This window comes from Littorina saxatilis, linkage group LG1, assembly GCF_037325665.1.
Source record: "Littorina saxatilis isolate snail1 linkage group LG1, US_GU_Lsax_2.0, whole genome shotgun sequence".
In the NCBI taxonomy this organism is placed as follows: domain Eukaryota; kingdom Metazoa; phylum Mollusca; class Gastropoda; order Littorinimorpha; family Littorinidae; genus Littorina; species Littorina saxatilis.
This window is the reverse complement of record NC_090245.1, coordinates 100,371,351-100,386,385: the sequence shown is the minus strand read 5'-3', so window position 1 is coordinate 100,386,385 and position 15,035 is coordinate 100,371,351. Positions and strand designations below refer to the sequence as shown.

The 15,035-nt window shown below is 42.3% G+C and overlaps 1 protein-coding gene across 1 annotated transcript in view; it reads right to left on the bottom strand.

The window, feature by feature from the left end:
- Window positions 1-2,063: 2,063 nt before the first annotated feature.
- LOC138957062 (uncharacterized) overlaps window positions 2,064-15,035 on the bottom strand; it is a 213,563-nt gene continuing 200,591 nt past the window's right edge. The window contains exons 64-69 of the mRNA XM_070328263.1: window positions 14,711-14,846; window positions 12,918-13,095; window positions 12,401-12,585; window positions 5,160-5,337; window positions 4,468-4,607; window positions 2,064-4,033 (exon numbers count right to left, since the gene is read on the bottom strand). Coding sequence (XP_070184364.1) covers window positions 3,558-4,033; window positions 4,468-4,607; window positions 5,160-5,337; window positions 12,401-12,585; window positions 12,918-13,095; window positions 14,711-14,846 — 1,293 coding nt within the window. The 3' untranslated portion in view covers window positions 2,064-3,557. The remainder of the gene's footprint in view (window positions 4,034-4,467; window positions 4,608-5,159; window positions 5,338-12,400; window positions 12,586-12,917; window positions 13,096-14,710; window positions 14,847-15,035) is intronic.

Here is a 15,035-nt window from a genome sequence, read left to right as displayed (position 1 = left end):
CTCTTCTTGTCAATTCCACGGGCACTGCCTTTGCCACGGGCGATGGAGTGACGATGCTACGAGTATACGGTCTTGCTGCGTTGCGTTGCGTTCAGTTTCATTCTGTGAGTTCGACAGCTACTTGACTAAATATTGTATTTTCGCTTTACGCGACTTGTTCTATTTGAAGTGTTTACTGTAATTTAAAGTGTGCTTACATCTTCAGAAAATGTGCTTTAAATGGAATACATGTCTTGTTTGTTTGGGTACAGAAACAAATTTTTTCATTTCCAAAACTCCTGAAAAAGCACACTTCTGATCGTGAAAACAGTATGGCTTACCACTTCAGATCTGGTCAGGCTTTTACATAGGGTAAGACCATCCCTCCATTCGATCACATAGTAAAAATGAATAGCCTGGGTCCTCTCTGAGCACAGTGGGAATTGTTATGATGAAATAAAACAAAGTCAAAAGCTACTGTTTGAATGAAACAAATTATATTGTAAAAACAATTCCCACTGTGCACAGAGCACCCAGGCGGTTGATTTTGAGTATCTGAACAAGTGGGGTCGTCTTATCCAATGTAAATGCCTGGTCAGATCTGAGACGGTGAGCCGAAACTGTGTTTACATGAGTTGCCTTTAATAAACCCCAACACTTCCCGGTAGAGTGTGAGTACATGAGTTGCCTTTAATAAACCCCAACACTTCCCAGTAGAGTGTGAGTACATGAGTTGCCTTTAATAAACCCCAACACTTCCCAGTAGAGTGTGAGTACATGAGTTGCCTTTAATAAACCCCAACACCTCCCAGTAGAGTGTGAGTACATGAGTTGCCTTTAATAGACCCCAACACTTCCCAGTAGAGTGTGAGTGCATGAGTTGCCTTTAATAAACCCCAACATTACATGAGTTGCCTTTCATAAACCCCAACACCTCCCAGTAGAGTGTGAGTACATGAGTTGCCTTTCATAAACCCCAACACCTCCCAGTAGAGTGTGAGTACATGAGTTGCCTTTAATAAACCCCAACACTTCCCAGTAGAGTGTGAGTACATGAGTTGCCTTTAATAAACCCCAACACTTCCCAGTAGAGTGTGAGTACATGAGTTGCCTTTAATAAACCCCAACACTTCCCAGTAGAGTGTGAGTACATGAGTTGCCTTTAATAAACCCCCAACACTTCCCAGTAGAGTGTGAGTGCATGAGTTGCCTTTAATAAACCCCAACACTTCCCAGTAGAGTGTGAGTACATGAGTTGCCTTTAATAAACCCCAACACTTCCCAGTACAGTGCGAGTACATGAGTTGCCTTTAATAAACCCCAACACTTCCCAGTAGAGTGTGAGTACATGAGTTGCCTTTAATAAACCCCAATACTTCCCAGTAGAGTGTGAGTACATGAGTTGACTTTAATAAACCCCAACACCTCCCAGTAGAGTGTGAGTACATGAGTTGCCTTTAATAAACCCCAACACCTCCCAGTAGAGTGTGAGTACATGAGTTGCCTTTAATAAACCCCAACACTTCCCGGTAGAGTGTGAGTACATGAGTTGCCTTTAATAAACCCCAACACTTCCCAGTAGAGTGTGAGTACATGAGTTGCCTTTAATAAACCCCAACACTTCCCAGTAGAGTGTGAGTACATGAGTTGCCTTTAATAAACCCCAACACCTCCCAGTAGAGTGTGAGTACATGAGTTGCCTTTAATAAACCCCAACACCTCCCAGTAGAGTGTGAGTACATGAGTTGCCTTTAATAAACCCCAACACTTCCCAGTAAAGTGTGAGTACATGAGTTGCCTTTAATAAACCCCAACACTTCCCAGTAGAGTGTGAGTACATGAGTTGCCTTTAATAAACCCCAACACTTCCCAGTAGAGTGTGAGTACATGCCAGTATATAATTACAAATATCAATTTTTGTCAACTATTACTTGGAAGTGTAAAAGTACAAACACAATATCACACACACACACACACACACACACACACACACACACACACACACACACACACACACACACACACACACACACACACACACACACACACACACATTTTCAAAGCAAAAAAAGGACAAACCTGCGTTGCATTTTCAATACCTTTAATGAAATGACAATTTTAATTAAAACAATTTGCAAACGAAGACAAAATGAACATGTGTGATAAATACCATAATTAATATAGGAACCGTTTTTTTTTTCATGTTAACCTTGATTACTTTAAATCTGACTATGACAGTGAAATGTGACATGTCTTTGCGTACAACCGTGTAATGCCGTGCTCATTTCAAAGGAGACATATCCCTTTTTTCAAAGATTTGTGTTGCATCTTTTTTCACATAAATACTCATGTATTCGTAGAATGTTAGCTATTCATTGTTTCAAGTCTATATACCATTGTTTCGGTTTGCATGTATACATTCAAACACCAGATGATCCTAATTCATGTGAAAACTGAACGTAAAAGATGATGTGAATGCTAAATGATATAATTCTAGGCTCAAGTTATACAATTCACACAGCTCTAGTTGTCAAAGAAACAAGCATGTAAAAACTAATTTTTTACACTAAAATCACAATTTGGGGGTTACACGAGAGTTTAACAAGATGCAACAAATGCAGACACACAACAAAAGTAATTATTAAACAACAACAAAAACATGGCACGTCTAGAAACATATAAAACCAAAATGAATTGATTTCCAAACACATAAACGAAGACCTGCCTTTAAATGAGTCTCCATTATTATTGCCACACCCAAGACAGCAACCTACTATCATTCTTTCCTAGCTAGATCATGGCAAGGTGTGAAGCTTTCTGTAGAAACACTCCTCCATGAAGATCATACTTTTTTCAAAAAACTTTTTTTTTTTAAATCTGGAAACAACTGCCCGTTATTGTTTGTCCTCAATTTACTCTGCTTCCGCTGGTGATAACTCGAAAGGCAAATGTTCATACGACTCACCTTCGCCATAAGAAAACTGAATCAGAAAGAAATGATCTGCTGCTCTAGCTCTAAAATGATCATAACTTAACAATGACAATGTAGGTAAAGCTTTAAGCCATTTTCTGATAAAACTATATGCATAGGAGGCTTTCTCTGTATTGTCACTGAACTAATTGTTTCAATTAATAAAATTAATAAAAACAGCATTTTCACAGGCAAACTTGGTAAGATAAATAAAAGTTCTTTGTCTTAACCATACTTACAATCTCGCCTCATCAGACAGCATTGTGAATATATACATTATTATAATCATCTGTGTCACTATTGGAAGACAAACTCAACATCTGAGCCAAAATCGTAAGCCAGGTGTTGTATCTAAGCATCTAAGCCAGACGTTTTATCTAAGCATGTGAGTCAGATGTTATATCTAAGCATCTGAGCCAGACGTTTTATCTAAGCATGTGAGTCAGATGTTATATCTAAGCATCTGAGCCAGACGTTGTATCTATATTAGCATCTGAGCCAGACGTTGTATCCAAGCAACTGGACCAGATGTTGTAATTAAGCGACTGAAACAGATGTTGTATCTGAGCAAGATGTTGTATCTAAGTATCTGAGCCAGACGTTGTATTTAAGCATCTGAGCCAAAGTCGGCGTGCTCCTGGGGGAAGATGGACGGGCCGGCGTTGTCGTAGTTGGGGTTGCTGATACTCGTATTCTCATAGCCCGGATTGGCCACGCCATCCATGTCCATCTCTCCGCCACCCCCTTGGCCCCGCCCCCGCACTTTGTTCATGAACTTCACCACTCCTCCTCTGCCGAAAGACAGCGAGCTAGACGCGGTGCTGCCCTCTGGTGGCAGCATGTGAAGGGTGGCGGGGTTCTGTCGACGACGGTAGAGAACAAAGCCGACGCCGCCTGCGACACCAAGGGCGAGTATCACCATGATGGGAGCGACGATGGCTGCCGTGTTGGTGCCTCCGTCGTTGTCATCTGTCTGGGCCTGAGGGCTTGGCTTTTTGGTCGTCTTGCCGGGTGCCGCTGTAGGCTTCTTGGTCACGGGGGACTTTGTAGTCTGAGGGGTGGTCGTGGGAGGGACGTACACACCTGGGATATGAAGGGACAGTTTAATCTCTTGTCTGTGACAAAAGGTTTGGTGAGCATAACAATAACAATAACAATAAGAACACTTTATTGTCCAATAAAATTATACATTCAAATGTGCGTATGTGTGTGTGTGTGTGTGTGTGTGTGTGTGTGTGTGTGTGTGTGTGTAAGGGGTGTGTGGGTGGGTGTTTGTGCGTGTGCCTGGGTTGTCCATCTGCAAACATCACCAGTATGTTATTAACTCTACTTAAACATAAAACGGACACATAACTCTTTAAAAGAGGGCAACAGACACCATTCAATCAAAGACAATCTGGCGATAAACCACCTTTTGATTCCCTTCAACAGCATAGCATAATCAGCTAACAAAAGCATACATAGACATACAATTAAACTAATTCAGCCTTTAACCGCCTTATCAAAATGTCACTCACCAGAACATCTGACACCAGCATCCTCTGTGTGACGACAGTTGTGCACCCCGTAGCCATGGTAGCCACAGTCCCACAGGCGTCTCTCCGTGCCCTTGCAGCCCACGTTGTCCATCCAGATTTGTCCCGTGCCCTGGCCAAACCTGTCACATCACCACAATGATGATATCATTATTATCTCACATCACCACAATGATGATATCATTATTATCTCACATCACCACAATGATGATATCATTATCTCACATCACCACAATGATGATATCATTATTATCTCACATCACCACAATGATGATATCACTATTATCTCACATCACGATAATAACAACACTGTCATTCCACAATGGCATCATGACCATGTAACAGCATAATATTGACCCTGAAATATGATAATGATGACATCATGTTTGCCCGTAGCTACCAACCAAAGTCAGTAACCAAACAATGTCTAGAGATCACTCTTACCCTGCTCTCTTGGCAGATTTCCATGTAGCTACCGATTAAAGTCAGCAACCAAACAATGTCTGGAGATCACTCTTACCCTGCTCTCTTGGCAGATTTCCCTGTAGCTACCAACTAAAGTCAGCAAACCAAACAATGTCTAGAGATCACTATTATCCTGTTCTCTTGACAGATTGCCCTGTAGCTACCAACCAAAGGCAGCAAACCAAACAATGTCTAGTTATCACTCTTACCCTGCTCTCTGGACAGCTTTGCCTGTAGCATATCCCAGCTGATTGCAGACGACGGTAGCGGCAATGTCATTCCAATAGTCATCACAGACCGTTCCCCATTGGTCGGGACCCTGAAGATATAACTCTACTCGCCCAGAGCTGTTCGTATCTCCTCCTACAAGGCGAATGTTCGTGAATTCTGAAGAACAAAACAAAAAAGTCAGTGATTGTAAGGAAGGGAGAAAGATGTAGGTCATGAGAAAGAGGTGGAGAGGGGGGGCTGACGACTTGAGAAAACAGCAAGATGACTATCGAGAGTTACATCATCATCAAACTCTGCGCTCGGCTGCTTGCTGCAAGAATTATTCAATTATTCAAGTCTCTATAAAATCTGAACCTTAAACTAGAACCTAACCACACAACACGTACGTCCAGACTAACGTGTTCCAGTCTTTGACGTTCAATGTTGCAATCTAATTGCAATGACAATATTCACAAGGCAAGTTTGTCTAACTTTCCAGGGGAACGGCGAAGGAAACAAGGACAATAACCACAAAAAGTGCAGAACACATCACACGCTGACATATACCGCTCCCTCCCCATACTAACACACACAGTTTCACACTTAGCACTCCAACAGAAATGTCTTTGCCTTGAAGGAAATACCCCTCACCGAAAGTCTTCTTACAGCATTCGATTAAACAGAGAAGGGTCCAAACCAGACTCACACCCTCTACCAAAAGTATCATTTTGACACTGAACAGAGAAGGGTCCATGATGATAATAATTAGTTTTAACGTCCTCTTAGAACCAATTGGCCTATCTTGGGACAGAAAAGACAGAACAAAGACACACCACTAACCAAAAGTATCTTTTTGACACTGAACAGAGAAGGGTCTGTAACAAACACACATCCCTTTACCAAAAGTCTCATTGTCGCACAAAACAGAGAAAGGTCCATAACAAATACACACCCCTTACCAAAAGTCCCAATATTGCACTGAACAAAGGCTCCATAACATATACACATCCCTTACCAACAGCCTCGTGGTAGCACTGAACAGAGAAGGGACCATAACAAACACACATACCAGTCCTTACCTACAGCCTCATTGTAGCATTGAACAGAGAAGGGACCATAACAAACACACATCCCTTACCTACAGCCTCATTGTAGCATTGAACAGAGAAGGGACCATAACAAACACACATCCCTTACCAAAAGCCTCATTGTAGCATTGAACAGAGAAGGGACCATAACAAACACACATCCCTTACCAAAAGCCTCATTGTAGCATTGAACAGAGAAGGGACCATAACAAACACACATACCTTACCTACAGCCTCATTGTAGCATTGAACAGAGAAGGGACCATAACAAACACACATACCTTAGCTACAGCCTCATTGTAGCATTGAACAGAGAAGGGACCATAACAAACACACATACCTTAGCTACAGCCTCATTGTAGTATTGAACAGAGGAGGGACCATAAGAAACACACATTCCTTTACCAAACGTCTCATCGTAGCACAATCAATCAATCAATCAATATGAGGCTTATATCGCGCGTATTCCGTGGGTACAGTTCTAAGCGCAGGGATTTTTTTAATTTTTTTTTTATGGAATTTATATCGCGCACATATTCAAGGCGCAGGGATTTATTTATGCCGTGTGAGATGGAATTATTTTTACACAATACATCACGCATTCACATCGGCCAGCAGATCGCAGCCATTTCGGCGCATATCCTACTTTTCACGGCCTATTATTCCAAGTCACACGGGTATTTTGGTGGAATTTTTTTTTATCTATGCCTAGACAATTTTGCCAGGAAAGACCCTTTTGTCAATCGTGGGATCTTTAACGTGCACACCCCAATGTAGTGTACACGAAGGGACCTCGGTTTTTCGTCTCATCCGAAAGACTAGCACTTGAACCCACCACCTAGGTTAGGAAAGGGGGGAGAAAATTGCTAACGCCCTGACCCAGGGTCGAACTCGCAACCTCTCGCTTCCGAGCGCAAGTGCGTTACCACTCGGCCACCCAGTCCACAAAACAGAGAAAGGTCCATTACAAACACACACCCCTTAAGCTACTCTTACACTGTGCCGAATTGCCCTTGCGAATAGCATTTTCCAATAATTCACAATGATCGGGACATGGTCGCAAGACTTTCGTAAATGTTCTTAACTATTCCTTACAATTCGTCTCTTGTTTTGAACATAGCAACTTGCTCCTAATATTCGCAAGGAAGTCATATTGCTATTTTTTTCGCAACGTACTCGTTAGTACTCGCAAGACATTTGTAATCATCGCAATGTATTCGTGGCGCTAGCAAGCCATTCGCAACCATTCGTTATGCCTGTCTTTACATTGTGCCGAATATCCTTGCGAATATGAACATGTTGTATTCGGCAAAAAAATAGACACATGAACATGAATAATATAGAAAATTGGAAGCCTTGCGAATGTCTTACAAATGGTTGTGAGTGCTTGCGAATGTGTTCCGATCATTGAGAATACATACGCATCAAAATCGCCGATTAGTTGCAAAACGTTTGCAAGATATTCTTACTGTTTTTAAAACATTCGTAAGCAATTGCAGTCACTCGCAAGCATTCGTAAGGCTTTCGCAACATTCTTATGAATTGGGAAGAAATGGTCAAAACATTCCTGAGAAATTTGTAATGAATTCGCAACCATTCGCAAGATGTTGGCAAAATGTGCACGAATAAAATCCTTACGAATGCTTGCGAGCGCTACGCATACCTTTACGATGATTATGAATGGTTTGCGAATACTTACGAGTACGTTGCGAAACATTCAGAATATGACTTCCTTGCGAATATTAGGAGCCTGTTGCTAATGTTCGCAAACAGAGACGAATGGTGGCGAATGGTTAAGAACATTTGTGACCCTCCACCACGGACTGAGTCACATGTCACCTCGCGCGGTTCTGCACTAGGCTCAATATAAGTCCGGGGAGTGTCTGGTAACAGTGTGAGGGTCACCTTAGTCACAGGTTTATAACTCAAACAGTTTTCGCTCTTTTCTAAAACGGTTTTCACCACTGGATAGAGCATAAAAAACTCTTTAGGAAAATGTAAAAATATGAAAATCATGCAAAGGTAACATGCGACTCATTTCGTGGTGGAGGGTCACATTTACGAATGTCTTGCGACCATGTCCCGATCATTACGAGTTATTGGCGAATTCTATTCGCAAGGGCAATTCGCCAGAGTGTAAGAGCAACATTACGAACAATGCGAATTGCATACTCGTTTTATTCGTAAAATGTTTGCAAACACTCGCAACACTCGCAAGGCCACTCGCAACGTTCGTAATAGATCCGTATATGGATTCGTATACAATTGCAATGATCGGTAGACATTCGCAAGCAGTCGCAACCATTCGTATGACATTCGCAAGGATTCGTAAGCCTTCGATTTTTCTCTGTTTATTCCTGTCCATTCGTCTCGTTTTGGGCCGAATACAACATTTTCGTATTCGTAAGGATATTCGGCACAGTGTAAGACAGGCTTTACCAAAACTACCAATATTGCACTGAACTGAGAAGTTCCATTCACAAACACACATTCCTTATGCTTCTCTTACACTGTGTCGAATTGCCCTTGCGAATAGAATGTTCGCAACAATCGGTACATGGTCGCAAGACATTCGTAAATGTACTTAACCATTCGTTTCTTGTTTCGAACATAGCAATATGTTCCTAATATTCGCAAGGAAGTCATATTCTTAACTTTTTTTGCAACGTACTCGTAAGTATTCGCAAGACATTCGTAATCATCGCAATGTATTAGTAACGCTCGCAAGGCATTCGCAAACATTCGTTATGCCTGTCTTACACTGTGCCGAATATCCTTGCGAATATGGATTTGTATGCATTCGCAATGATCGGTAGGCATTCGCAAGCACTCGCAACCATTCGCAAGGATACCTAAGGCTTCGAATGGTCAATATTTTTCCTGTCCATTTGTCTCTTGTTTTTGCCGAACACAACATGTTCATGTACACATTTCTTGCGAATGTCTTACGAATGGTTGCGAGTGTTTGCGAATGTGTAACGATCATTGCGAATGCCTTGCGAGCGCTACAAATACCTTTACGATGATTACGAATGGCTTGCGAATACTTACGAGTACTCTGCGAAAAAGGAAAGAATATGTCTTTCTTGCGAATAGTGGGAGCATGTTGCTAATATTCGCAACAAGAGACGAATGGTGGCGAATGGTTAAGAACATTTACGAATGTCTTGCGACCATGTCCCGATCATTACGAATTATTGGCGAATTCTATTCGCAGGGGAAATTCGGCACAGTGAAAGAGCAGTATTACGAACAATACGAATTGCATAATCGTTTTATTCGTAACATGTTTGCAAGCACTCGCAACACTCGCAAGGCCACTCGCAACTTTCGTAATACATCCGCAAGACATTCGTATATGGATTTGTATGCATTCGCAATGATCGGTAAGGCTTCGAATTATCAATATATTTTCTTTTTTTGCCGAATACAACATGTTCACATTCGCAAGGATATTCGGCACAGTGTAAGACAGGCATTGCCAAAAAGCCTCATTGTAGCACTGAACAGAGGAGGGACCATAACAAACACACATCCCTTATCGAAAGCCTCATTGTAGCACTGAACAGAGAAGGGACCATAACAAACACACATCCCTTACGGAAAGCCTCATTGTAGCACTGAACAGAGAAGGGGCCATAGCAAACACACATCCCTTACTGAAAGCCTCGTTGTAGCACTGAACAGAGAAGGGACCATGACAAACACACATCCCTTACTGAAAGCCTCGTTGTAGCACTGAACAGAGAAGGGACCATGACAAACACACATCCCTTACCGAAAGCCTCATTGTAGCACTGAACAGAGAAGAGGCCATAAACATACATGTATTTCTTACCAAAAGCATCACTGTAGCACTGAACAGAGAAGGGGCCATAGCAAACACACATCCCTAACAGAAAGCCTCATTGTAGCACTGAACAGAGAAGGGACCATAAACATACATGTTATCCCCGAGTACGCAGTACTAGGGTCCAACAGATTTTAATTGTGTGTCTGTGTGTGTGTGTATCTGTCTGTCTGTCTGTCTCGACTTAACAGCTTATTGCTGGGAAACTACTGGGCGCAGTTCGTTCAAAAGTTGATACACTAACTTGATAATAGGTCCGATTGATCGTATTAAAACTTCATAATGTTACCTGGGACCTAAATGCCCCAAAAAACCCAAAAGTTCTTGACGGTTGGACGAATTCAATCGGAGCGACAGCCAGCCATTGAGCTGATAGAACAGCCGAACGCGTGCGTCATGAAAAGCATGCGTATCGCATGCGAGACGATTTGCAAGCCAGCCAGCGGGTGGGGATTAATTTGGTCTCGGCAAAGAAACTACAGTGCAGGTTTGGTCTCGGTGAGACTGAAAGAGAGACAGAGAGCACGAGAAAATAGCGACAGGGACACTGTGTCAGTGATTCAAGGTGGTGGTTTGGTGGCCAAAGGGATCCGGGTTCGATTCCCGGCATGGGCGGTCTATTTTTTTTTTTTAAATTCTTGTTTACTATTGTTTATTATGAACGTTTTAATGTTTTATTTTACTCTAATAATTTTTTTAGTTGTGTAAAATAAATAAATAATCTTTTTTTTTTTAATTCACATGCACAAGACAAAACTTTCATACTGTGCCAAAGTGATCCGAGTTCGATTCCCGGCATGGGCGGTCTATTTTTTTTATTTTTTTAATTTATTTTTTAATTCTTGTTTACTTTTGTTTATTATGAACGTTTTAATGTTTTATTTTACTCTAATAATGTTTTTAATTGTGTTAATAAATATATATATATTTTTTTTAAATCCACGTGCACAAGACAAAAACTTTCATACTGGGGGAGCGAGCCAGTCTGAAGAGTACTCGGGTCCAGCGCCAGCGTTTTTATATTTAGTCAAGTTTTGACTAAATATTTTAACATCGAGGGGGAATCGAAACGAGGGTCGTGGTGTATGTGCGTGTGTGCGTGCGTGTGTGTGTGTAGAGCGATTCAGACTAAACTACTGGACCGATCTTTATGAAATTTGACATGAGAGTTTCTGGGTATGAAATCCCCGAACGTTTTTTTCATTTTTTTGATAAATGTCTTTGATGACGTCATATCCGGCTTTTCGTGAAAGTTGAGGCGGCACTGTCACGCCCTCATTTTTCAACCAAATTGGTTGAAATTTTGGTCAAGTAATCTTCGACAAAGCCCGGACTTCGGTATTGCATTTCAGCTTGGTGGCTTAAAAATTAATTAATGACTTTGGTCATTAAAAATCTGAAAATTGTAAAAAAAATAAAAATTTATAAAACGATCCAAATTTACGTTTATCTTATTCTCCATCATTTGCTGATTCCCAAAACATATAAATATGTTATATTCGGATTAAAAACAAGCTCTGAAAATTAAATATATAAAAATTATTATCAACATTTTTTTTTAGAAATAAATTTAAAAACACTTTCATCTTATTCCTTGTCGGTTCCTGATTCCAAAAAATATATAGATATGATATGTTTGGATTAAAAACACGCTCAGAAAGTTAAAACGAAGAAAGGTACAGAAAAGCGTGCTATCCTTCTCAGCGCAACGAATACCCCGCTCTTCTTGTCAATTCCACGGGCACTGCCTTTGCCACGGGCGGTGGAGTGACGATGCTACGAGTATACGGTCTTGCTGCGTTGCGTTGCGTTCAGTTTCATTCTGTGAGTTCGACAGCTACTTGACTAAATATTGTATTTTCGCCTTACGCGACTTGTTTATTCTTACCAAAAGCATCACTGTAGCAGTGAACAGAGAAGGGGGCATAGCAAACACACATCCCTAACAGAAAGCCTCATTGTAGCACTAGACAGAGAAGGGACCATAACAAACACACATCCCTTACTGAAAGCCTCGTTGTAGCACTGAACAGAGAAGGGACCATGACAAACACACATCCCTTACTGAAAGCCTCGTTGTAGCACTGAACAGAGAAGGGACCATGACAAACACACATCCCTTACTGAAAGCCTCGTTGTAGCACTGAACAGAGAAGGGGCCATAACAAACACACATCCCTAACAGAAAGCCTCATTGTAGCACTGAACAGAGAAGGGGCCATAACAAACACACATCCCTTACTGAAAGCCTCATTGTAGCACTGAACAGAGAAGGGACCATAAACACACATGTATTCCTTACCAAAAGCCTCATTGTAGCACTGAACAGAGAAGGGTCCGTACTTGCCGCGGCACAAACTGTCGTAGTAGTTCTGGTAATACCTGGACACGTTGAAGCCGGTGGATATACACTGTACGATAGAGCTTTCATTGCCCACACAGTTCACTTGATACATCCACACGGCCTCGCCGGCGTTGGTTGCGTACCTGTAACAAAGTTTAACGAAGTGGATCAATCATGAGGCTCTGTGTACGTCTTCTTTCAACTTTTATTTTATTTTCTGAAATAGGGTTTTATTGAATCAGGAAACTGGATGTTGCACAGACACACCCACAGACACACCCACCCACCTATCCCAACACATACACAAACACACACACACACACACACACACACACGCACGCACGCACTCACTCACACACACACACACACACACACACACACACACACACACACACATACATATACATAGCGTGCATGTACTTTAATAGACAGACACACACACATGCATAGACACACAGAGAGTCCCTTTGCGTACCTAGTTCCAGAAACAGCCATCCCATCAGCATATCCAAGCGAATTGCAGGCCACGCGAGCGTCATTGTTGTCGAACCACAAAGCACAGATAATCCCATACTGACCCATGTACTTCATCTCCAAACGGCCGCGTGTCGACACGGAGTCATCGCCGGTCAGTCTGTAGGAAATACCACCATCTGGGGAACAGAAACATTGCGTTGACTTGAACGCTGAGTCTCCATGTTCAGTCAAACTGAGAGTCGGATTGGCATAGCGTTTACATGATGTGTTTCTTGCACCGGTCGACTTGGTTTCAAGCCCAAAACAAGTGTTTACTTATTTTCTGGGTTCTGTAACTGAGAAGTATATTCTTTCTTGTGTTAGAGATCACGTTCAGCTCAAAAGAAAAGAGAGAATGCTTACTGTCCCACAGGCTAAATGCTTCGCCTCTTACGGACATGATATGGGTTATATGATAATGTGAGTTTTACGCCCTCACGGATTTTGATGAGATACACAAGTGTATGCGTGTTGAGGTGGTATCAGCCATCTGCACTTATGGCAGAATGACCGAGGTCTTTTACGTGTCATTGTGGTGACACGGGGGTGGGGTATGGCTTCCGTCTCTGGGTCTTCACATAAAGTTGACCCTTGTCCGTCCCGGTGTAACACGAGAAAATTACTTCCACGAGATTTTTACTCCGGAGTAAACATTTCGTACGAATGAAAAAAGCACTCCCCCATTACACGAGATAATTACTCCCCAAGACAGGTGAGTTTCGAGTAAACATTTCGTACAAAAATGTTACTCCCCTGACGAATAAATAACGAATAAATTACTTCACCCCAACACGAGCAATTTAACTTCCCATGCCAGGTGTACGAAATGCTTACTCCCTTGTCCCCTGTTAGTCTTGGTGGTGGAAGGGTTGGAAGGAGGGTAGTGTGACATTCGTGTGCGCGAGATCCCTTATTGGCATTATCCCTTCGCCCGCATCCCATTTTTGCGTACGAGATTTTTACTGGAAGTAACAAAAATGGGGAGTACAAATTTCGTGAAGGGAGTAATTTTTTCGTGCCTTGGGGAGTTCTTTTCTCGTACGAAAAGTGTACTCGGAGTAAGAATTTCGTGCGAAATATTTACTCCGGAGTAAATGTTTCGTGGAGTAAAAATTTCGTCTTACACCGGCCCGAATTCGAACCTGCGACCTTCCGATCACAAGTCCAGTGCTCTACCAACTGAGCAACCGGGCCCACGTTCAACTCAACAGATCTATCCAGGCTTTTATGAGGAACAAGCGCATCATTCGACCTTATCACTTACCCGACAGACCCATGCACAGAGGGACTTTTTGTTGAGTTATTTCAGAGAGTGTCATTCTGCTAAAACAATTCAGCAAACAATCCGGATCTTGTGCAGAATGCAGCACCACTATTGAATGTTGGTAAGTGTCCAAGTGGAAGATGTGTGTGTCATGTTTAAAAGCCTATGGCAGTGAACGTTATTGTGTACCCAGGAAGGACGACCGCTTCAAGAAGTATAAATCTCATCGTGAATTTCAACACCCATATTTCTCATTGTAACACATGTTGAGGTACACAAGAGTATGTGTGTGTGGGTGTGCGTGTGTGAGCGCGCACGTGCGTGTGTGTGTGTGTGTGTGGTGCGTGTGTGTGTGTGTGTTGTGTGTGTGTGTACGTGTGTGGGTGCGTGTGTGTGTGTTTGTGTGCGTGTGTGTGTGTGTGTGTGTGTGTGTGTATGTGCATGTGCGTGCGTGTGTGTGTGTGTAGCAGAGAATGAACAGAGCTCACCAGTGGCATTGTAGCAGAGGACGCCAGCACGAGGGGCATAGTAGTCACACCAGGCAGAGTCAGGGACAGTGGTCGGCGGGCAGTCGTCCAGGGACCCTTCAGTTCCTTTGCACTTTAGGTTGGAAGTCAGTATTGGCTGTGAAAATATCAAATGCACACGTTATGTTGATTGGAAAACAATCGGTAAAACAAATCTTTGAAAACTGTCTGGGGTCCAGAGTCCAGTGGAACCGGGTGCCCACAGCACAAGCATAACTTTAGGAGACGAAGCCAGTCAAACAGGATTGAGACTTTAAAGCTCTATTAATAGCCCTATAAAAACGGC